General features: G+C 40.3%; 1 protein-coding gene across 2 annotated transcripts in view; it reads right to left on the minus strand.

The window, feature by feature from the left end:
- Positions 1 to 25,740, minus strand: part of LOC150075719 (glutamate-gated chloride channel-like) — a 713,240-nt gene that overhangs the window by 118,444 nt on the left and 569,056 nt on the right. For both annotated transcript variants that reach the window (XM_090387634.1, XM_090387633.1), the window contains exon 4: positions 19,719 to 19,786. In XM_090387634.1, the coding sequence (XP_090243760.1) occupies positions 19,719 to 19,786 (68 nt within the window). The remainder of the gene's footprint in view (positions 1 to 19,718; positions 19,787 to 25,740) is intronic.

The raw sequence follows: 25,740 nt of genomic DNA on the forward strand, positions 1-25,740 counted from the left end.
CCACATATAGTGCACTTACGGAAGAAAATTAGAGGATACTCCGCACTTTTTGCGCGAATCACACGCAAGGAATGGGGTTTGAGGCGGAAAACCCTCAGCCTCTACTATAAAGCTATTTTCCTGCCAGCGATTACATATGCTTCTGGAATATGGTATCGCAAGGCTACCACTGCAGTGAACCGGAAAAAATTGGAGACTACACAGCGACACATACTCTTAACCATCTCGAGAGCATGTAACACTGTAAGTACCCACGCACTCCAGGCTCTAACGGGATCCCTCCCTCTGGACCTAGAGATTGTTAAGCATGGGCTACTCTATCAACTGACCAAAGGCAGAACGGCAACATGCCTCGACTACACCATAGACCTGTCAAATGATCCCAAAGTAGAAAGGAGCCGTCTCTCCGCTTACCTCCAACAAACTTGGCAGGCCCGCTGGGAGACCTCCAGCAAAGGTGCAATAACTAGAAAATTTCTACTAAACATACGGCTGGTATACCCGAATTATCCACCGTGGCTCTCACCAGGACTCTACACCACCTACCTGCTGACGGGACACGGGCCATTAGAGACAAACTACAAGGATTTGGACTGAGTGATACACCGTTCTGCCTCTGTGGTGAACGTGAAACGTGAGAGCACCTAATGTACAGTTGCCCACTATATGAGGACCTCTATTGCAGGTTCATTACTAGAACACAGCTTAACCTCCGTAATCAAGAAGACCTCGCCTTAACTGAAGTTGACACATACAAGGCATTCGCGCAGCTGGCCCAGGACCTCTTCACAAGGAGAAGGACGCTCCCACAGCCTCAACCACTGCAGTAAACAACCATGCCGTGCAGGCCAGCAGAATGTCTACACAACCACGGAAACCTTCCCAGATACTACCATGCAAGGGCTCAGAGAAATGATTGCAGCACATTGCTGCCACCTAGCCGTATGGCGATCTGGGCTGGCAACCTTGACCAGCCTGCTTTCACTCCTATTCCTTGGCAGGGGGGGGGGGAGATGGCTCGCTGTCTTCTCCTCCTCCTGCCATCCCCCTTTCCCTCTGGTGGGGCATGGGCATGCCCCACTGACTGCAGGGGCCATCTACCCTATCGGCCCCTTACTTCTCTTTCTTCCCCCCCAGCCTTCAGTCTCCCTACCCTTCTCTTTGACTATTCACCGCGAAAGCCCCACGCATCCAAATTTAAATTAGCACCAAAATTATTGCCCGCCCCATTAGGCCTCTAGAACTTGTCATTTTAGCGTACAATCCCATGGTAATTTCGGGGAACAAACCCCACATACTAACTTAATAGCGATTTTGCAATTATACCACCGCGATTATCTATCTTTTTTTTTTTTTTTTTTTTCTCTATAGGACCCAGCCGCTGAAATCCCAGGAAATTAGGCGGCGGGACCTGCCAGAGTATAATAAATTTCAAGGTACACCTGGCCAGCCTCCTCGTTGGCATAGTACGGACAACGTCGGGTCTCATCAGGGGCTCGACGGCCAATAGGCCAGAAGAACAATGGGCACAACATACTACACAACACATGATCCACACACTTTTAAATCTTTGGTCTTGACAGAGTACTGTCCCTCGATACAGCGAACACTCGCGGAGATGGGAGAAATTCCTGGTGCCGTTTGACCCTCAACATACTTTGTACTTTGTACTTTGTTAGAGGTGAGCGCCGGGTCTGACGACTCATACAGGGGAACAGGCGCAGCACTGTTATAGAGTTGACTACCCAATACAACATGGGCCACCCCGGAACAATATCTGGCATGACCATGCGTCGCACGCTCGTACGTATGGGTTATACTAGCAGACGACCCCTACGGCATCCTCTCCTAACCAAGGTTCATCGGTTCGGAGAGTATGCCGCCTTGTGCAAAGAGCATGCAAGTTGAACGTTAGATGACTGGAAGAAGGTGTGCTGGTCGGTTTGTGTTTTGTTATTTGGTGTTCAGGAGCATTAGCAACTAAGGCCATATTGCTCTGGGGATATGCGATGGTCATTTCCTGACCTTTCCGCATCCTCCATATTTGGTGGTCACGGGCTCGAACCTCGGTCTAATCAAGAAGCGTGTGCTACGCACTGCTGCTCCTGCCCACCTGGCTGCCGAGGCGCCATGCTGGTCGGATGACTCACGTTATTTATTCCACATCGTGGATGGTCATGTATGGATTTGGCGTCAACAACATGAGGCTCTTCATCCAACATGCATGGTATCAAAAAAGTGCAGACCGATGGAGGCGATTGTTTCACTGGCAGGAACTTGTTTCTGCCAGTGAAACAATGATACGTTGATAAGTGATACGTTGTTCCACATTGTTTCACATGTGGAACAACGTATCAGTGGTCTCCGCTATCGTCAACTGCGTGCTGACTGTGTACACCCAGCTATGTTACACTTTTTCCCGAATGGCGATAGAGTCTTCCAAGATGACAATGTGCCGAGCCATCGGGCACTTGTTGTGCAGGAATGGTTTGAGGAATACAGTTCTGACTTCCAACATATAGATTGACTTCCGAACTCTCCAGATATCAATCCTATAGAGCACTTGTGGGACAATATGGAAAGGCATATCAGGCGTCTGGATACATCAATCACCTCTATACCTGCATTGCTGACCGCATTACACACAGCTTGGTTGACCATACCTCCCGAACGCTTCCGACATCTTGTTGAATCAATGCCACGTCGGATAGCTGCTGTACTGAGGGGAAAAGGAGTACCTAAGAAGTATTAGGTACGTGGACATAATTCAGTGATCACTTAGTGTATATACTTAATTGCTAATTTTATGTTTTATGGGCTATAAGATATAAAATTTACAGTTGTATTGTAGATATGTGGCGTTAATGCTATTGTAATAATTAAACATTATACGCACATTAATAGAATTAGGGCAAGATTCTATTTAATTTTCGTGTTTGTATTTGTAGTGCAGTTTATATTTTGGTGGAAGGTATTTCAGGCATTAAGGCCTAACGGTACTGCCTAGCAATTTGGTGTGCTAGTAGCTGCCGGTTCGCCTAAAGATCTATGTTCTAATTTAAAAAATAAATATATGTTAAAAATGAATATAAAAGGTTAGAAGAAATGGAAAAATTAATTATAGCTAAAGGGTTATAAAAGGGAATACAATAATGAATAAAGAGTTAGTGAAGATGTGGAGGAGGAAGGAAAAAAATACATTCATCCACTTGGCCATCTCTCCGTTACTTCCCCAGGGGCTTTGAGCGGACAGATAGCCATATTAAATGGCCAACTGTCTGCGTAAAACTGTTAGTGGAACTACAAAAAAGGGAATGCAACCACACCCGTTTCTGTAGCCCAATAACAGTTTTACTAAAAACGGATTTGGCGTCAACAATTCGTTCTCCACATTTCGTTTGGGGGTATCCTAAATATTGTATACAAATACATTAAATGTGGCTGAAAATTAAATTAAATTTTATTTTAGATTAGTATTTTCAACAAACTGAGGTTGAGACCCAAAGCCCTACGGGTATGCATCAGTATAAAGTACATTGGTATTTACCTGCAACCGTTATGGATGGTGGTCGGTATAAGAAAAGCCGAGTTTCGGTCGAGTTGCCGAATTTATAGTTTCCGGGGGTGCCATCTGGTCCAATTCGCTGGACTGGCGTGATTATAATTAATTAAATTCTCTAAGTCTCTGCGGTCCTAGCTTTAGGTTAGGTAGGCTGAATGGTAATTTATGAGTATGAACGGGTAATACAGATAGCAACTATTAAATTGGAAAATGTTAAAGAAAAGTATTTTTGTAGTTATTAGGATTAAAGGTAAATAGTTATAGAAATAAAATGTATTTTACTGTATTATTTTAATTAGTTTAAAGATTACTGTATTAATATAATCAGTATTAATATAATGTATTAATACTGTATTAGTATAATCAGTAATGTTATCCACTGGGCAAAGACTAGAATAACCTTTCTACAGCATAACAGCCAACTTATGTACAGTGGGATAACGATATACACATTTACATCCTCCCACTCCCCATCTACCGAACCAAGATATACGTTATACCGAACTAGAGGACCTGGTAGCTCAACCACCACCTCCTGTCTGTATCATGGGAGATACGAATAGCCACCACCCTCTATGGGAAAATTTAACATAGATAGAAGAGGACAAATTCTAGAAAAACTATTTATAAACTCAACCTTACACTCTTAAATGACGGAACACACATATATACGCCTATCCACAGGAACTAGCACAGCAATATGCTCTTTATCCATATGCTCTCCATCATTTTTTTTTTTTTTTATTACTGTATATCTTGTATATTATTGTATATTTAATCCTGTAAATATCTCGGGTCGAGCACGCATGTACTCTTGTTTATTGTACATTGTGTTCCTCGCACCTTAGTGTGTAAATATTCACACCCTTCTGGCACAGAGCCGTCCCAGGGTGACCCAAGGTTTCTTGGGAAATAAACTGATTTAATAAATAAATAAATAAATATATCCTCTACTGTGCAGGTTTGAGAAGGATCGGAGGTCCCGAAGAGAGAAGCAAGCTCTCGTGAAGTTTCACGTCGAACTGGGATCCAATATGGGAGTGTGTGGAGAGCACTAAGAGTAGTCCTCCGTAGATATCCGTACAAAATTCAACACCTTCAAGAACTTAGATTTTGTAAAGCGGGAAGCATTTGCGTTATGGTTCTTTCAGCGAATTGAAGAACATGACAACTGGCTATCAAATGTTTTGTGGACGGATGAAGCCCATTTCACTCTCAATGTCACTGTAAACACACACAATTGCAGAATTTGGGCCACAGAAAACTCTTCGAGCTTATACGGAAGCTCCATTGCATCAGTCAAAAGTAACGGTGTAGCGTGGATTCACCTCTTCTTTTGTTATACAGTAGTGCTATTTTTCTTTCAGGAAACCAGTGGCTCTGGTTTTGAAACTGTCACTGTCACAGGTCAGCGTTACGCTGACCTGTTATGAAACTGCGTTATCCCTAGCATGGGGGTGAGGCAAGCTTTGGATGTTGTGGCATTCGTGCAGGATGGAGCACTACACCATATTGATTCTCCTGTGAAACAACTGTTACTCTCAGTGTTTGGAGAGAATCGAGTGATAAGCCGTCACTTTCATCATGAATGGCCACCAAAGGTCTCCAGACCTAACGCCCTGCTATTTCTGTTTATGGGGCTACCTGAAGTCACGGGTTTACAGAGATCTCCCAAAGTCATTGGCAATGCTAAAAGACTATGTGACGGCAGGTATCAAAGATACCTCCCGAAATGCTGTTTCATGCTGTCCATAATATCGTTGCTCGTCTTCAGGCAGTGCTCGATAACGAAGGCCGCCACATTGAACATTTGCTATAATGAGGTGCTTTGTGGTGTTACAGATCAAGCGCCACCTGGCGGACATATTTGGAAATAATTTTGACATTCTTTCGGGGAAAAAAAAACACGTAATTTAATGCATTACTGCGCTAATCTCGTTACTATACGTCAAAATTCACTAAAATACCGATTCTTTAATTGTTTACTAACTTTTGGATCACTTTATATATATATATATATATATATATATACTAGAGTGGGCAGTTCATAATGATCCACTGGGTAGGGATCATTTTCCAATAAAAATTATTTTAAAAGGACCAACTCATTGTCAACCGGTGAGAACTCCAAAGTGGAGATTAGATAAGGCAAACTGGCAAGATACAAACAGCTAGCTAGTCATATTAGAAGAGCAAAAATCCAACAGGGGTCAATTGACTCTGCAGTGAAATACGTAACTGACAAACTACTCCAAGCTGCAAAATTAACAATACAAAAAACTTCATCAAAATTTCCCATACATTCAAATCCGTCGTGGAACGATGAATGTTTCGTAGCAAAACGTGAGAAAATCAAGGCATGGAATATTTTCCAAAGATACCCTACCACAACCAACTTGATACAATTAAAAAAGGTAAGGGCAAATTTCAGACGCATTACTAATACCTGCATACGGTTCCAAGCCAATATTACGATCTGCTAGTTGGCGAATACTGAAGATGAAGCGTAAGCAATTGTGGTCAGCCCGATGGCACACCCAAACTACTCTCGAAGTAGAAATGATTTAAACAAAAAAAAAAGTCTTCTTTGCTCCATTTTGGTGTAGCGTAGGGTCTTTAGGGTTAGCCCCAGATCTGACTGGCGTATTTGAATCCAGTTCGCACCAGAACTAAAGAACTTTAAGATGAGTGAGGATTGCCTCACTCATCTAAAAGGTAATGGACTGCCTCTTAATGAATCTGAGAGATCTGACTGCACTTTACTGAGTCGATCGATATACTTCTTAAATTTTCCATCTCATAGGAATGCAACTCCCAATTTATCTTGTTGAGCTGAATCAGGGTGGCAGCACAGATAGCACATTACCACGTTTTCTTTTAATGAAAAATTGCAGCGATGCGCTTATTAAGTTTTAAAGTTAAATCTTTGCCCTATGCGACTATGCTTACTAATTCTCTCTGCAGCTCATTACCCATGTATCTCTCTCTCTCTCTCTCTCTCTCTCTCTCACACACACACACACACACACACACACACACACACACACACACACACAGTATCTCCCCTCAGATAACTTGGGTAAAAGCTTGGCATATGTCAGAAACGACAAAAAAAAAAAAAAAAAAAAAAAAACCGAACTTCAGAACTGGTGGAAATTCGTCAAACCAAACTATTACATTAGGGTCACCCGGTAATTTCTTACATATACCCATGCATATTGTGTCAGTAAATTGAATATCTTCTCTGGTCAGTTTTCCTGTTGGACGAAAAAAACCCAGTTTCTATGGGGGGGGGGCTTGCTATCTACGCCTGAGACCGACTAACTTAGCCACGGAGTGAAAAGACCAAAGTTCCTCGACATGATTCGAACCCGGGCCTTTTCCACCGGGGTGTATATGGAGGACGAGGACGATACCACTGTGCTACCTGCGTAGATGGTAGAAATAGAAATTCGTCAACCTAAACTGCAAGGATAAGCGGGCCAATCAAAACTCTGGGGGAACACTCGTTGCAAATTACGTGGTTACGTCTAGGTTAGGTGCCTCCGTAGCCAAGTGGTCAGGAGCGGGAGTGTAGTAGCACACGCTCTTTGAGTAGACCGGGGTTCAAGCCCCTGACTGCTGAATACAGTCGATCTGCCAACCCGCACTGGACCAGCGTGGCAGATTATGGTCCATTTCCCTCGGCATGAATTGTTGAGGAGGCTTCCATCCTGCAGTGGGTTGATAATGGCTGCACTTTACTGTTCTACTTTAAGCGCCAAAGAAACAAGAACTATCCGGGAATTTTCCACCTTGTTTGGATATGATATGTTGCTAACCTGCAAGGGTTCTTGTTGCAGATTTATAATTGTGACGACGCCAGAGACTACCTTTATTCCTTCTATTGGCTCAGTAATTTATTTATTTATTAAATCTGTTTATTGCTCTGCCGAAGAGCCACCCCCTGGACAGCAGGAAGCTAGGGGGATGATATTTACATAAAGAGGTTAAGACAGGGACATGTGTCTGGTGGTTACATGGGACACATTTATGCTTAACCCGAAAGGTACAGAACTTACTGTTTATTATTTTACATAATCGAAAGAATTAAATGGGGCACATGTATGCTTAACCCGAATATTATTTTCTCAAAAGTGCTATAAATTACAAAAGCATGAGAGAAATGTAGAAAATATAGAGAAATGAGGCAGTCCTTCACAGGTTGTTGCACGTGGTATCTTTTCAATCTTGACTGTAATAGTGCTCACAGCCAGGCGTCTTTGAAGTAGTAGATTCTAAGAGAGAGGACCACTGATGGCTTCACTTTATTTTCCTTTTCACCTATCTTTAACGGGATGTTTTGTGGTAGCATTTTCCTTCTGGTGGCGTCTCATAAGTGTGCGTTTGCATATGTGTCCTTTAACTTCTGACGTCTGTATGAATGCTGCTCGCAGAAACTATCCAGGTCGATGACTAGATTGTTCATCAAAAATACCGTGTTTCCTGGGAACATGCGTCTCAATCCTTTCAGGTTGTTCAAACCGATTGTGAGTGGGAGCCTTGGGTCCATTTGATTCCTTCCGGCAATGCGGGGAGTTTTTATTAGAACAATAATGTCAGGGGCGTCGATTCGTCTTGAGATTAGTCTGGCAAGTGTAAGAAGGTTTGCTGCCACAATCTGTTGTTTCCATGGGGTGACTTGCAGATTCATGTAGAACTGAGCCCTAGAAATGGTGTATTGGTTGCCAGTCCGCCAGTTGAGAAATTTCAGGAGCCAGTATTCCAGCCTGAGGAACTTGTTGAAGTGTGTTGTGGGAGCAGAGGCCCAAATGGTTGCGGCCTAGAGAGGTATAGGATAGACACATCGGACAACATATTTCTTTACCAGGCCGGCGTCATGAATTCCCGTTAGTTCCTGGCAGGTCGCCCACATAGCGGAGTACATTTTGGTTTTTGTGTTCAGGAGGCGAGCCTGGAATGTCAGCCCTTCATCCCATACTAATCCGAGATCCTTGTGTGTTTTAACTTTCTGAATGAGTGATCCATTGATGGTAAGATTAATGTCATTGCGTGACTTCTTCCAGGTGAAGGACAGTTGAGCTGTCTTTGCTTGATTAATCTGTAGTCCGATGGAAGCCAAATATTGTTGGAGGTTATATATAGTTTTACTTGCCTGCAAGGTAGTGATAAGAACCTGAGTTTGGTCAGAAGATTTGATATAAAATTTCAGGTCATCAGCGTATGATTGGAAGTCAGTTTGGGATGCCAGGAAGGGCTCCAGCGCTGCGGCAAATAGGGTCGGTGATAGGACTCCCCCTTGTGGGACACCCCTATTAGTAATGCAAGTTGTCCGAAATCTGCGATGTGAGATGATGAGATGTCTATGTTCCAGGATTGATTTAATGATACTGCTGGTCCTTTCAGTGATGTTAAAGTATTGCTGGAGAATGGTGATTAGAGCTGCTATGTCTATTTTGTCATAAGCCGCTTTTATGTCAAAGAAATTAACATCAAGTTGTCCTGTGTCCATTGGGGTCCTTGCATTTAGGGACTGGCCGAACAAAATAAAGTAAGTAACAAAATAATAAAGTAATAAAGTAAGTGTTCCAGATATTTGGAATCTCTCCACGTTCTAAGATTTTATTGAAAATATGGACTAGGGCGTCTATGATATATGTACTGCAGATTTTGATTAGAAACAGAGGAAACCGGTCGGGATCCACAGCAGCTTTCAGGGGAAGTTTTTTGACGATCTCCATCAGATGGTTTCTGGTTATGGTTATGAGTGATATTGGAGGTTTGCAGGAAGGGCCAAAAAGTGTAACAAGGGGTGGAGCATGTGATTGGTCAGTCTGTTGAAAAGTGAGCTCAGTCCATTCTTGAAATATTTCTTCCTTCATAGTGATTTGCTTATGGCTCTGTTTCTGGAATTTTTTAGATCTTTTCAGCTTATCCAGGGCAAATTGGTTGCAGACAAGTCGTTTTTGTCTTAAGAAGAGAGCCCTTTCCTTTTTATAGGCGCTGAAGTTTTCGGCATCAGCTGATTTTCTCCATCGTCTGTAAGCCTTCTGCTTCTGGAGGAAAGTTTGCTTGATTGTTTGATCAAACCATACAGAGGTTTTGAAGGTGATGCGTATTTCTTTTGCAGCTCCCTCTTTGGCTATTCCATAAAGCTCTTTGGCTAGGTGGTTTAGGGCTACGTCAGGAGTGACAGTAAACAAGTGTGTCCAGTTGAATTCCCTAAGACGTCTGAGGATGATTTCTGATTTCAGGAATTTTGTAGAAAAGGTTAGTTCTCTCTCTCAGGTTGGTTTTCTTTTCTGGGCAAGTGATAATTGTGATTTTTTTGTAAGGCGATTTCACATGTGATAGGATTGTGGTCAGAGTTGAATTTAAAAGAAGAGGTGATCATAGAGATGCTGTCAGGATTATGGAATACGAGGTCGAATGTGCTATTCCTTCTGGTTGGGCTCGTAATAATTTGTACAAGGCCCAGGGAAACAAATATTGCGTCCAATTCTTTACTGGCGTCTTCATGGCATGGCGTTGAAGTCACCTGTCACTATGGTTTTGAGGCTTGTTTCTAAGTTTGTGAGTATCCAGTTATGTAGCTCCACTCTTGCATCTTCAGTATGATCTGGGGGAAAATATATTACACAGACTTGAATTTGGGTACCACTGAACGATAACACTGCGGAAAGAGATTCAAAGTTAGATGTTTGGCTGGTATTAGTTTTAGTGGGTCGAAAATGTTCTCTGAACACCAGTGCGACTCCACTTCCTCTTCTGGCGTCTCTGGAATTCTCTAGAGATCTATGCCTTGGTGACTGCGTGAGTATCTAGGTGATTGCTCTTGGGTAACCATGTTTCTGTGATACATATAATTCAATATTCTTCCATGAGGAGCAGCAGGGATTGAAGGGTGTTTAGTTTGTTGGTGAGACTTCTGACATTTTGGATGAAGCAACTGAGCTGAAGGCATTTCGGGTTCATATGTTCCTGATCTGTTGGTTGCTATGTCGAATGGTTGATTTCGTTGGTGGAGAAATTTTCTCTTCGAACTCTGTCAATGAATGGTTTAACCAGGGTTCCTGGCGGCCAGATTTTGGGATTTAGAATTATGCTTTGTTTATCCGGAGGCAAGAAAATGACGAATGAGGTATAACTTGGGAGTCTTGTTTTGACGGGTTTCACTTCTACCTGTGCTGCGAACTCAGTGTCCAACATCATCTTGATGTTTTCGCCCGTTGTAGCTGGGCTCAATCTTGAGACGAAAATTTTCCCGCGAGTTGGGACAGCAGTGATATTATAAATGGAAGACAGGCGTTGTGAATGTTGGTCTCTTCGAGGTAACGATGGTCTGGTGGCTGGTAAATTGTTATTTGCGTGAGAACATTGATGCCTAGGTCAATTGATTGAATCATATCAGCTGACTGTGGGTTAACCGCCTGACAAGAGGAGAAGGAGGTTTAATTGGTGACCGTGCGGTTAACCTGTCATGCTTTTCTGGGGGCATCTTTACCACCTTAGCATATGTCTGTTTGGTGGGATGGCTTGAAGGGTCACCCCGGTTTTTATTCTGGGGGTTATCTGAAGGTTGGCTCTGGAAGCTTCGTGATTTTGTACTTTGACTGATGATAGTTGCTAGGTTGTTCCCTTGTGCCAGTTCACCGGATGCCTCCACCGGGAAATGCTGCTGCCTTGGGAGTGCGGTTGACAATGAGATGTGATTCAGTGGGGTGTGTTGTAAGATATAAAATCTTACAAGTAAAATATTTTATACAAAAGTGAGATTTATTAAAAGTAAAGCTTATGATATAGCAATATGGGGCAGCAAAACATTACTAGTCACGAATATTACTAAGATAATGGGTCACTCGCTAGGGATTAAATTTAGACAAGGTCACAAGAGAGAGGGGTAAACAAAGAAATGACTAGCAGAAGGGGTGCACCTCAGCTCTCAGCACAAGGGAATAAACAATAACAACGGGACGCAGGTAGCAGCTAGTGAGTACGTGTGAATAATTATGGCTCTGAAAGAACAATACAGCAAAGGACTGAGTTTGTCGGGACATTCCTTTGATCGGTGACATCTGGACACAAGACGGGTAGTAAATATGGGACAAATGCTCCGATGAGATTTAAGACTGGCGTCTGGCTGTCGGTGATAGCAAGTTTTGGCATCTTAGGAAGTAAAGGTGTTAAGTGAAACAGAAAGATGGCGGCGAACTTCAAAGCAACAGAGGGCCTCGGAAAGGAATAGTGATATTAAAATGGGAGGTTGAATCCAGCGGGGATGGACATAGCATGGGAAACCCACACTAGCGAATAGTAGGGATGTAAATTTAAATATTGATGTACGAGTGGTTACACTTCTGAGCGAAGGTGGGCCAACACAAAAGGGCAGTACACAAATTCTAAAAACAAAAAGAGAGCGCATGCAGCCAAGAAAAGCACACAGTTGAGATTTTGTTAGTGTTTGGTGAAAATGGGTTAAAAAGAACACAAAGTTGAGTTTATGTGGGTGTTTATGGAAATGAGTTATAAACACTGAGTTGAGCTTTTGTTGGTGTTTTGTGAGATGAGTTAAGAAAGACAGAGTTTAGTTTTTGACAATGGTAGTGGGAAAATGAGTAATAAGTTGTGTAGGGTTAGATAAGTCCTGTCCTGTCCTGTCAGCCAGTTAGGAAAGTTCTGACAAAGTTAAGATGGAGTAATGAAGGGTTAGATAAGTTTAAGTGCAGTCAGTAAGTTAAGAAAAGTTAGTGGAGTTTCATAATAGAAGAGAACAGTCGAGTAGTCCGTAGTTGGAAGGCAAGGGTAGTGACCTGTATGCAAACGAGCGCTGTGAAATATTTCTTTCTTTAATAAGAAGTTTTTAAAAGGTGGAGCAAAGGAGTGAGGGTGGCACCCTATGAGCTTTCTCCTTGTGGATGAGCTGTAAAAAGTGGAGTGGAGAAGGAGTTAGTGAGAGATGCCCTGTGAGTTTTCTTCTTGTGAATAAGTTTTAATAAGGTGGAGAGAGAAGGAGCGAAATCTGCAAACTTAGTAGCTCGAGAGAAGGAGAGAAAACGCGGAATTAGTAGCTCGATGAGTAGTAAGGTAGAGAAAGTAGCCAGCGTGAAAATAAGTAGTGTAAGGAGAAAAATAACCCTAGTCCACCATCTGAAGGCAGTGATAAAGGCAAGGCGAAGACGACTCCATAAATGTTTAGGAAAAAAATAGATAAAAAAAAGAAAAAAAAAAAAAAAAAAAAAAGAAAAAAAAAAAAAAGAAGAGACTCATAATGTTTAAGAGACACAGCGATGCCCTATCCAGACGTAGACGACAGCCCATTGAGAAACTAGAAGTCCTGAGATGAATGCCCTTCGCAAATGATGATGCCATTCACAGACAAGGAGCTGAAGGCCCCAAAACGGAGAAATCCGATTCGTAAAATTAAGTAAGTGACTAGTATATAATATTCTCCCTCACAAATAAAGGACTGTAAGAACTCTAATAGCAGATTAGTAGAAATTTAGAAAGATGTTAAGGGAAGGTGGTACAAAGGTATAAATAAATATACATTAATATAGAGATAAGTCACATGATAGTTTTGGATTTTGAGTAATGTATAATTTGACATAGGTAGAAAGGCAAAAGAGAGAAATTGGATATTTGTTATTGTCTAGCATATATATGTATGATATATTTTGGAAGGGAAGGGTAGAGAAATACAGAGAAAGAAATAGCCTTATGAATGTAGCTAACCCTTGGGACCAGCAAGCAGTCTAAGAAATTGATGTCAAATGTACGATTTAAATTGATTAGAGAAAGATTGTGAAATTATATTCCCCAAGACTAAATGCGGCACTAATTAAAACGGAAGTTAAGAGTGAAATTCCTAAATCAATTTATAAGCTAGGAATTTGATTTACATAAGAGAAAGGGTGTTACCTAATCCTCTTAAGTAATTATTGTTCATGTGTGAAGAAGAAACTTTAGCAGTTTTTTGTGTTGATTATGCTGTGTATAAAGAAATAACCCTTCCAGTGTAAAACCAATGTATTTAATCCCATATATATCTGATGCTACATGGGCAAATTTGAATAATATTAGTATGTGCTTGAGTTTGATCATTTTTTCATGTTGTATATATATATATATATATATATATATATATATATATATATATATATATATATATATATATATATATATATATATATATATATTTCCAAGTATAACAAAGCAAATATTAAATGTTATAATAAATATAAATATTATAATAAATATGAAGTAGTCACATAACCAATTAATGCCATCTAGGACGATTAAACATTACATCGGTCTGTATGAATATGAGTTAAGTTAATAATGGTAAGAGTTTTTTTAAAGGTAAAATATGATATACTAGCTTATCAGGTAAACCATAAACCATGGCGGGTACCCAACGTGACCTGGAAAAAATCAATCTATGCCATGACATAAGCAATAAATTATAAACATATATAAAAATACCATTAAAATGCTAGTTATGGCAATAAGATACATTGCAAGGGACTTTTTCGAGGGCTAACCCTTACAATGTATCAACCATAATTAACGAGCTATCCGTTTCTGTAGTCATCGTCCAGCATAACTATGTCCTAATATACGTAAAATAGTATTAAGTTAGAGCCAAATGTATAAATTTTGTAGTAGTTAGAGCCAAAAGTATAAAATTTGTAGTAAGTTAGAGCCAAATGATAGTAATAAAATTTGTTAATTAATCCCAAATTTAGCAGCAGACTGGCAAGATGACTGTTAGCCCGACGGATAGCCAAAATTTTAAATTAAATTAAAATTATAGAAAGAGCTATAATTATTATTAGGCATATGTGCGTAGTTGATAGTAAATGCTGCCACGGTAGTCTAATCAAAATTAATAAAAATAATAACAGTGTGAGCTATAGCTAACAAAGGCGAACGGAAAAAGGTATAAGAATAGATATAGTACCTCAATCCCCCTCGAATACTCTAATAGTTCGTGAGGTATGAAAAGATAGGGATAAGAAAGTGAAAGTTAAACAGCAAAGAAAAAGCAAAACAATTAACATAGGATGTAACCTTATAGTAAGGTATCCTGGTTAGAATGATTTAAGATTAAAATTAGAATGCTTACCACCGTATGGCCAAGGTACTAGAAAACCACATGTATTGGCGCGTGTAGCATATATAACTACCGATCGCAGCCCCCCCCTAGGAAATGTAATAGTTAGGTTAAGTGATAAAATAAGTATAATTACATACAGCGCCCTCTGCTGTTATTTAATATACTGTATAGTATTACACATAGAAAATACTCTGTGCACAGAGTATTATAGATAAAGTCCTAAACAGGCGCTAATATAACATAGCCTTTGTAAAATTTTCGTAGGTGTTTCTTTGTCTTAGATAAATTTCGTTGGATATGTAATTATGTAAATAGTAGGCACTGCCCATGGAGTAAGTTACATATAGCTTACTCGCATTAAAAACTTGTACCTATATTTGCTCCATGGGTAGGAACTTATTCTGTAAACTTCTATTATTACTTCGAGAGATACTTATTTGACGGCTTTTCTATGTGTAATACTATACAGTATATTAAATAACAGCAGAGGGCGCTGTATGTAATTATACTTATTTTATCACTTAACCAAACTATTACATTTCCTAGGGGGGGCTGCGATCGGTAGTTATATATGCTACACGCGCCAATACATGTGGTTTTCTAGTACCTTGGCCATACGGTGGTAAGCATTCTAATTTTAATCTTAAATCATTCTAACCAGGATACCTTACTATAAGGTTACATCCTATGTTAATTGTTTTGCTTTTTCTTTGCTGTTTAACTTTCACTTTCTTATCCCTATCTTTTCATACCTCATGAACTATTAGAGTATTCGAGGGGGATTGAGGTACTATATCTATTCTTATACCTTTTTCCGTTCGCCTTTGTTAGCTATAGCTCACACTGTTATTATTTTTATTAATTTTGATTAGACTACCGTGGCAGCATTTACTATCAACTACGCACATATGCCTAATAATAATTATAGCTCTTTCTATAATTTTAATTTAATTTAAAATTTTGGCTATCCGTCGGGCTAACAGTCATCTTGCCAGTCTGCTGCTAAATTTGGGATTAATTAACAAATTTTATTACTATCATTTGGCTCTAACTTACTACAAATTTTATACTTTTGGCTCTAACTACTACAAAATTTATACATTTGGCTCTAACTTAATACTATTTTACGTATATTAGGACATAGTTATGCTGGACGATGACTACAGAAACGGATAGCTCGTTAATTATGGTTGATACATTGTAAGGGTTAGCCCTCGAAAAAGTCCCTTGCAATGTATCTTATTGCCATAACTAGCATTTTAATGGTATTTTTATATATGTTTATAATTTATTGCTTATGTCATGGCATAGATTGATTTTTTCCAGGTCACGTTGGGTACCCGCCATGGTTTATGGTTTACCTGATAAGCTAGTATATCATATTTTACCTTTAAAAAAACTCTTACCATTATTAACTTAACTCATATATATATATATATATATATGTGTAAATAAACTATGTTATGTTATAAATTAACGTGTGCTTTTGTCATTCTTGAACATTCAGCCTTTCCGAAGGGAATTATACGTAATTGAGAAGTTCCCTTGAATCTGGAATTCGCCTGTGAAGTCAGATGTGTAAGGGTGGGTATAAGAAAAAAGGTCTATATATCTAATAAGGGAACAAAACAAAGAATATTAAACAAAGAATATTTAATAACATTATTATTATATAGAAATAAAGTAAAGTTCTAATCTTCCCCCCTACAGTGTGTTTGGAGAATTGATTCTCTAGTACTCAGTGATTGGATATCCTCAGAAAAATGGTAAGAGGGGACTGGCATTTCTATCCTAATAGCGTCAGGTGAGTTGCTGCGTCCTACTTGTTGAAAAGGACCCCATTTGTGGATGTTTGCATTAAGATCCTGGTTCAGTTCTGTTATATCAAAATCAACTTGAGACGTGGTTTCGTTATGTCGACTCCTGAGGCGTTCAACAGATTTAGGAGAGTTCCGAAGGTACTGAGATTCCAAAACTCAAGTGGGTTTCAATGTTTTGTCAATGTGAGCAGAACCAACAGATTTCTGTCAGTATCTGTTTGTTCTGCTCGCGAAGCGAGTGCATCTCTTCTATTAGTATATCTTGATTAGATTGGATGCGGTGGACGATATTACTATCTACAGCTCGATCCAAATTGTTCTGTCGAGTTAACTGTACGTTGTATGTGTCTAAAACTTCAGTGATAAGGTTGCGAAAATCGTGGACCGTGTGGGCCTGTGAGATGGTTACTTGAGGTGTTAAGTTTTCTTCTTGAGTGAGATGTTCAAGGCTTGATGTGGCTGATTCTGTGTCTCCTATTAGTTCCTCATCAGTTGGGGTTGTCGATTCAGTAACATCCATTTCTTAGGCAAAGTCCTCCGTAGCCGAGTGGTCAAGAGCAGAAGTGCAGTAGCACATGCTCTCCGAGTAGACCGGGGTTCAAGCCCCTGACTGCTGAATACGGTCGATCTGCTAACCCGCACTGGACCAGCGTGGCAGATTATGGTCCATTTCCCTCAGCATGAATTGTTGAGGAGGCTTCCATCCTGCAGTGGGTTGATAATGGCTGCAATTTACTTTTTTTTTTTTTTTTAGGCAAAGTCTCCTGTTGTGTTTCTTCAGGAGTTATCAGTGTTGCGTTGGAGTTATGCAAATTATCTTCTTTCGTTGTATCCTCTGTAGGAAGATCTGTGTTGTGAATAGTAGAGGTATGGTTTCTACATGCTTCGCAGATCCATGCGCGTCTTCTTTGCTGCTTATTTAATTTCTTTTGTGAGGAGGTAAGACAGGAGCTACGAATGTTCAGGTTGCATCGACAACAAGTTAAATCAGCTTCCTTATTTAATTGACAGTGGCACACGTGGTCGGGTGCTGAGTGTGTCGTTCGTCCTGCATTTTCTTATTTTATTATCCTGTTGAATTTTGAGCACTTAGAATCCGATTGCGTTATGCAGCAGATACTGTTCAGCGAAAGGAATGTATTTGTTTACGCCCTGTCTTGCCGAAGGCAGTCGGGGGTGGCAGCGGACTGCTATTGTTGGGATAAGCTTCCTGAGGGGTGACAACCTTGATTATATATATAGGATTGGTGATTTGTTATTGTAGTATGTTCATAAAGAGGGCAAAGAAAAAGCGGTGGGCGAGTGGCTAATATAAAATAATAATAAAAGTTTATCTGTTGGAAGATCTGTGGAAAATTAGTAGCTGACGAGCGAGTCTTTCCTGATCGGTACAGTCTTTAGCTGGCGTTCCTACGTGAACTAGAACTACTTGAAATTATGGATTAATGGGGAGCACTCAAATAATCGACCGCACCGTGGACGGTTGCCGGGAATTCTTCCTATCGTCCAGTTGTTAAGTTTTCTTAGCAATCAAAAGATACGCAAGAAGTCGGTACTCGGTAGACTACCTTTTCGGTAAAAAAAAAAAAAAAAATGAGCAGCAACTCGGGGTTTTCTTCAAAATGATTGATTGAGCTCTCAAAACAGATTTTATGGGCCTTTTTCACAATGTGGCCGAGTTAATCGGTCCCAGGCCAGGGTAACATGTTTTTTTTTTTCTTCTGGAAATTCGGGATTTTCTTCCAGCAAACAGAAAATCGATCATGGAACACACGCAGTTTACAGACAGTATATACGGAAGAATATGGCCTTAGTCACTGACGCTCCTAAAACCCTATTACAACAACTGTCAGAACAGCAATATGCATGCAATTAAGAGGTACAACCGCTGGACAGAGAAAGACGCACACTAATCTGCGATATTTTAATTTACAGACCTATTTTAAATTATCAAAATATAAAAGAAAAATGCAAATTACAAGTCCACTTGAACACCTCTGATCCATGAAAAAAATACCAATTTTTTTTGTTAAAACTACAAGAAATACGTCATATTGCCATCTTACACGCCTACAAGCTTAAATTAAGATCTGTCGCTGTGTCCTTGCAAATAACAAGAGCCATTAACTCTGTACCTCATTTTTTTTTGGTTTTTTTTTTTAGGAGATTAGCAACTAAGGCCATATTGCTCCGTGATATGCGGTGGTCATTCCCTGACCTTTCCGCATCCTCCGTATTTGGTGGTGACGGGCTCGAACCCCGGTCTAATCAAGAAGCGATTGCTGCTCCTTCCCACCTGGCTACGGAGGCGCCCTCTGTACCTCATAAAATGATACTGAAAAATCGGATATTGTTGGCTTCAAGCGTGGCCTTGATTGGAGCCTAGTCGTGATTGAATGTCCCACGTTACCAAAGATATCAAGTGGTTTCACTCAAAACCAGAGAACAAAATCAGAGCTCAGTCTTAGGAGCTCCTATCTGTAAAATGCCCGGTGTACTTTGCTTCGAGATACTCCGCTATTCTCAGTAGACTCAACCATCCCAGGAACAAGAACTGCCTCTGACCTGCTGAAACAATTGGGACGAACCGATACTAAATCCAACTCATATACTGGCAGCCTCCAAGCCATACCAGTGAATACTGCACTCGTCGGTGACGTCACTCCAAGGTGCTGTGGGATGCGTTCACTCGTGGAATCAGGGGTGGTCATAATGTTTTGGCTAATGAGTGTGAATAACGAGCGTTATTCACTCTAACGCTGTCAGCGGAAATTATTCAGCTACAGGAACTTGAAGGGATCCATTCGATTGAAGACCGGATTACTCTACTGCTCCGATTCTTAAAAATGACTTCTGCCAAAGAAGAAGCCATTTTGTACATCTTGCGTTTTACTTTTTATAAGACCGTTTCCTATTTTATAATAATTTATTCATTTTGCTCATTTCGTGAAAACTAATCACTATAATTAATAACCACTCATATGCCACGTGAAATTAATAATATAGTTTATTAAGCTTATAATTTCAGGTGATATGACTGGTTATTAATTATAGTAATTAATTTTCATGGAAAACAACCACATAACGTCCTTCCCTAACTGCATTTGCTCATTCCATCATCATTTATACTCTACATTTGGAAGCGTAGCGTACTTTATTCATGAAACAGAGTAAAAGTGTTTTTTATTTTATTTATTTATTTTTGTGTTACGCAACTTACCATTCGGACATCGTCTATCTCGCTTATACTTCTGATGTAAATATTGACCCTGACGAGGGCGGGACCATCTGCAAATAAAATAAAAAAAACGGTAGATTAGATTCAGTCAACTTCTAGTTACGTTTAAACACACATTTACAGATGACATTGAAGTCGTTAGCAGGCACTAAACTAGTGGTTTTCAACCGGGACGCCGCGGCACCTTAGCGTGGCACAACAACATTCCAAGGGTGCCACGTAATTTGGGTTTAAGGTACTTAAATTTATATTTTTTTAAATGTATATATTTATTTCATTATAAAAAGGTGTACGGTATCTTTTTAATTTTGTTTATAGTTATTACTCTAATAACTAGTATCATATACATATATATAGAGAGAAACAGATCTAACAGGCAGAAAATTGAGTATGGGTTGCAACAAAATAAAATAAATTACTCAGGGGTGCCCTTATCAAAAAAAGGTCGAAACCACTGCACTAAACAGTACTTCAGAGGTACGTTTGTAAAAAACTATTCCTGGTGTGTTGCGGATCGCGAAAATTTTCAGTTGATTTTCTGTCATTTCAGGTCCAAACTTCTAGTGTTTGGGTTCTGACATTTGGGAGCAAAATTCTGGCACATTCAGGCACCGTAACCCTTGGAAATGAGCCCGTTACTTGGGCTACTTTCTTCGGAAATGCGTAATTTCTAGAGACTTCTTCCCGCTGCCTTATCTGCTGGCTCCATTGATCCTCTCGTGCTCCGCAGTCTCTGTCTCCGCTGCCATTCACACTTGGCTGAAGCCATTCCACATAATTACACCAACTTCAAATGCTGCCGGAGTTTGCAGCGAAGGCGCTAACTGCTCGCGCGAGCCGATCACTTCCCGCGGTTGACAGATATGATGTGACGTCACGCAGTGTGTCGTCGAATACTTTATTTCTCGGATGACTGGCTCGAATTCGCTCGCGTTCGATCTGGTCTGTCTCGTGAAACAAGGGACTTCTGTCGCGCGCAAATAAAGGCATTAAATCCTCTTAACTGGTACGTCAGCAAACAGCATCGCGATGCACGAGCAAGACGCTGTTCTGTTGTCGAGTGATAGCGGCGGGAATGCATGAAATTACTTTTGTTTGTTTCAGAGTAAATCATTTCGTTATCTCTCTTCTTTCTCCCCCCCCCCCAAGTATCATTTCGTTATCGTTGTCGCCCCAAACCCCCATGTATCATTTCTACAGGGTGAGTTTTACACGTTCCCAAGTTCATTTCCCTTCCGACTCCGCCGCTTGCCTTCAGTTCTGCCTGTCACGAAAGTGTATGAAAACATGCACCATCTTCTTCATCAGCAAGAAATTTTTAGCAGATTGTTGGCACTTCGATGTGCGCTGCGAGCGGGATTTGCTGAAGAAGCACGAAGAATCTTGCGAGCTGAATGAGTCGATGACGGTTTCTGAAAGAGTATGCAATGGCGACGACAAGGCGTCATAAAGTGTCTGTACAAGCCTGGAGAGCCCGGTTCCGCTTTGAGCTTAACCAACTCCTCCTCTTTGTTGTGAATTGCAATAATCCAAAGGTAAACTTCATGAGATCGCCTTCTGTTAATCCTGAGTTTTTGTATTTGTGGTCTCTTGTTCTTGTCTCTTTCGCCAGCCAGAATATACTCTTCGCTTATATTACTGATCTCCTCAAGGACTTTATTAGTCCCCCCCCCCTCCAGATATGCGACTGCCAAGCCTTGCAGTACGTCTAAGCAGATTTTTTCTTCCTTCTCTCTCTCCGAAAGCATTTCTTCGAGTCAGAATCACTCTTCACGCGAGGCCTTCAGCCCTAACTAAAATATTCTTGATTTGGAAAGTGTTTCAAATGCAGTCTCACCAATGTCTTCTCTCTTATGGGCTACCCCTCTGTAGCTGTAGCTAGTTGGGCTACAAACTGAGATTAAAGAAACCTTTGCTGAATAAAGAGATAATAACGCGCCATAAGACAATCCCACACAACAGACCGGGCATAACCCTTGTGGACAAGAAGGAAAAGGCTACCTATCTGATTGACATAGCGGTACCGAACACTGGCAACCTGCAGAAAACCCATGAGATAAAAATGAAGAAGTACACTAACCTAAGGCAGGAGATCAAAAAGATGTGGCATATGCAACAAAGAGCGGCATATTTGTTCTTGTGTGCTTTGGAAAATTTCCATTTTATTCGACTTTCGGTTTCTGAAGTGGTTATTGTTTGGATTCCATACACTACTGGCTAATGTTCGCTGCTGTAGAGGCCATCAATCACTGACCAATCGATGGTTGGAACTAATACTGGCGAACAGATGGAAACATCAATGGTAGAGGTTCATCCAATAGCGAAATGAACATATTATGGAGACCACTGTTACAGTTAGGTTGTGCTTAATAAATATACTGAAATAATTTGATATTGTTTCCAGTAGCTTTCCTCGCTTGCCCATCTGATGTGATCCCCAAAGTGTGTGGTGTGCATTGAGGTCACCTAGTAAATAGAATGGGGTTGTTTTCTGCATAACGAGGTTTTCTAAGTCTGTTTCTGTGTATATATGATTTAGTGGGAAGTATATGGAAATGGTATGAGTAATATGCGCTTCAACAACCTCTAAGTGAATATGAAATGGTATGTGTTTGGATGGAAAATGACACCACCTTCTTGAGCTGTGTTTGTTGAATCTCTGTCTTCGTCTCTAGAGTTTATAATTTTAATAAACCCAGAAACTTGAAACGTCAAGTTGGTTTCCTACAAAGGTATGGCTACGGGGTTATAATGACTGATAATTTCGTATTATAAGTCATCATTATTGCTAAGTAATTCTCTGCAATTCCATTGTAGGTGTGGTCCATTTAGTTTTGGAGGTGAAAGGTAAATCTGGTTATTCTTTGTTGGCTTATATCTATCCCTTTTGCATTTTTTTTTTAGAAAAGAAGGGGCTTCCTGTATGCATATCATCTGCTGCATATATTTCAAGGAATTCTTCTTCATTGGCTGTATTATAGCAATCCATCGTCTGTGTTGTTTTTTACTTTACTTTAACAAAGTACAGTTTTTCACTTTAACAAATTTTAATTTTTTTTCTTTCTCGTTCTGGGCATTCCCTAGAGGAGCAGACGTGGATGGAGGAGTGAATTCGAAAAGTATTAATTGCCTCATCTGCCATTCTCTTTTGAGGATGGCAGATGAGGCTTGCTGGCAATCTGTCAATCGACAAGTGACATATTCGGAGGAATACTTGTCTCTGTTTCTATATAGGTATTGTTTCATGTGTTAGTATTAGCATTAGTAATAGCCGCATGGTGCAAGAAAGCCTATGGCTTATGCTGCACCAGTAAAAAAAACGAATAAAACAATGATACAAAAAACCAAACTAATAATTAATAAAAGAAAAGGAAATTAAACCAATCATCCTATGCGCTTCCGTGACCCAAAGGTACTATCCAGATGACCTTTGAATTTCCCCAAACTGTCAGCCTCTACCACCCATGTAGGCAACTTATTCCAGTAATTTATAACTCGCTGGCTAAAATAAAACTTCCTGAAGTCCAATCTAAACATTTCTTCCCCCCCCCGTAACTTGAATTTATGTCCCTTAGTTCTAGCATCATTTATAATCTTTAAAATTTCGTCCTCATTCATTTTACTGATGCTTCTCAGAGCTTTAAATACCTCCATCAAATCTCCTCTAAGGTATCTAGTTTCCAAATTCTGCAACCCACATATTCGAAGTCTTTTTTTCATAAGGACGCCCTTTTGCCGATCTCACCAGGCGAGTTACCCGTATTTGCACCCTTTCAAGAAGCTCGATGTCTTTCTTTAGTGCGGTCTCCATACTTGAACACAGTATTCCAAGTGTGGTCTAACAAAAGCCTTATATAATGGATTATCACGTCCCTATCTCTATTTGCAAAAGTTCGATAGATCATCGATAGGACACCATGGGCCTTCCTTGCAACTTATGCAGAAGTTAACCTTTTACGCTAACTTCTGCATAAGTACTTTTTGGAGTGTCAAGGAGGCATTATATCCTTGGTTCCTGATACGTAACTTTAAGTTTTATCGTGTACCCATGAATTTCTTTTTATCTAATTTTCACATCTCACAGTCTTTGGGGTATGCTGGGTGAGAGATTTTGCAGTTTACACAGCAAGCAAATTCCGCATTAAAATACGCTTGTGTGTGGCTCTAGGGCCAACAGATACAGCAAGTTCCGTCTTCCTGGCATGCTATTTGTAAATGGCGCCATGTTTGGCACTCATAGCGCCTTATAATTCATACGTTGAAACATTAAAAATACATGGTTTACAAAAATGTTGTGTTATAATGCTGTCGCTCTTTTGTTGTTATAGTACGGTTGTACTGTTGTTGTGTATTACAGAATTGCACCGAAATGAGGAATTCTGTAGGGATGTGGAAGACAGAAGCTTATTAAATTCTAACAGGGAACTAATTGATTTTGTAATAACTGAGAGCAAAGCGAAGGAGAAATTCTGGAAGTTAAACATAAGAAAGGCACTTGGGGCAGACAGATGGAATCTATCCAGTTATATTAGAGGAGGCGGCAAAGGAAGTAAGAAAACCCATAGCCATAATTATGAAAGCGTCCTTGGACTCAGGAGATATCCCCATTGACTGCAGATGTGCAAATGTGTCCCCAATTCACAAAGGTCAATCAAAGGGTGACACGAATAATTACAGACCTGTTAGTTTAACTTCTATTTCAGGGAAAATAATTGAGTCACTGGTTAAAGAAGCATTGCAGGATCATCTAAACACAGCATAGGTTTATTAAGGAGAAGTCTTGTCTGATCAATTTGCTTGGATACTATGATGTGGTCACAAAAGAACTGGATGCAAAAAATAATTTTGATATCATATTCTTGGCTATCAGGAATGTTTTTGATACTGTTGCACATGGAAGACGAGTGCAGAAAATGGGAGAAATATGGCATTAAGGGCAAGTGACTACAATGGATAAAAGGATGGTTGAGTGGTTGAAGACAGAGAATAGCAATCAATGGGTATTGCTCTTCGTGGACTAACGTTATTAGTGGAGTCTCAGAGGATTCGGTGTTGGGCCCATTGTTGTTTTGTATATTTACCAATGATTTTGATGAAGGTATATGAGGCTTAATATCGACGTTTTCAGATGACACAAAGATTGACAGGGATGATAATGACAGTAAGTTACTGCAACATCTGCCTTAGAAATATAGGGCAGATGAGCTGAGAATGGCAACTGAAGTTTACCATTGACAAATGCAAAGTGCTGCATATGAGTAGCAGTAACCCCAGAGTAACCTACCAAGAGTGTGAGGTACTACACTCAGGTCAGTGGGGAATGAAAAAGACCTTGGCGTAATTGTACAGCAAGATATGAAGTTTTCTCAGCAGTGCACACAGGTTGCCAGAGCAGGTCATGGGGACTTGTCAATGATATACAGGAATTTTTCTAGCAGGGATAAGGAGGTGATTATCCCTTTGTATAAACAATGGTCAGGTCACACCTTGATTACTGCATACAGGTCTGGAGACCTCATTTTAGGAAGGATGTAGAGTTGCTAGAACGAGTACAGAGAAGAGCAACAAGATTGGTAAGGGGAACAAAATGGGGTCATCTTAACAATGCTTAAGTTCTGCACATTGCAATGTCTGGAGACTAGGCACCCGTGAGGTGATCTGATTGAGGTGTATAAGGCCTTGAATGGATTGAGCAGGCTTAATGCTGATGGGATTCTTCCTATTGATCACATTACGAACCTTAGGAGGCATAAACTCAAATTGAGGAAAGACAGTTGTAGGACAGATGTGCGGAAATTTGCCTTTAGCCAGCGGCTAGTTGATTGCTGAAACAGACTTTCATCTGTTGGTTTGGAAGTTAATAGCTTAAATAAATTCGAGAAAGAAGTAGACAAACATTTGGAGCAAAGGGATGGGTGAAATGGGGAGCAAAGGGATGGGTGAAATGGGCTGATGCTGCATAAGCTTGATTTCTTGCATCATATGTCTCTATTAATGGTAATAT

Source organism: Mastigoproctus giganteus, chromosome 13 (assembly GCF_048544385.1).
Source record: "Mastigoproctus giganteus isolate SK-2022 chromosome 13, ASM4854438v1, whole genome shotgun sequence".
In the NCBI taxonomy this organism is placed as follows: Eukaryota; Metazoa; Arthropoda; class Arachnida; order Uropygi; family Thelyphonidae; genus Mastigoproctus; species Mastigoproctus giganteus.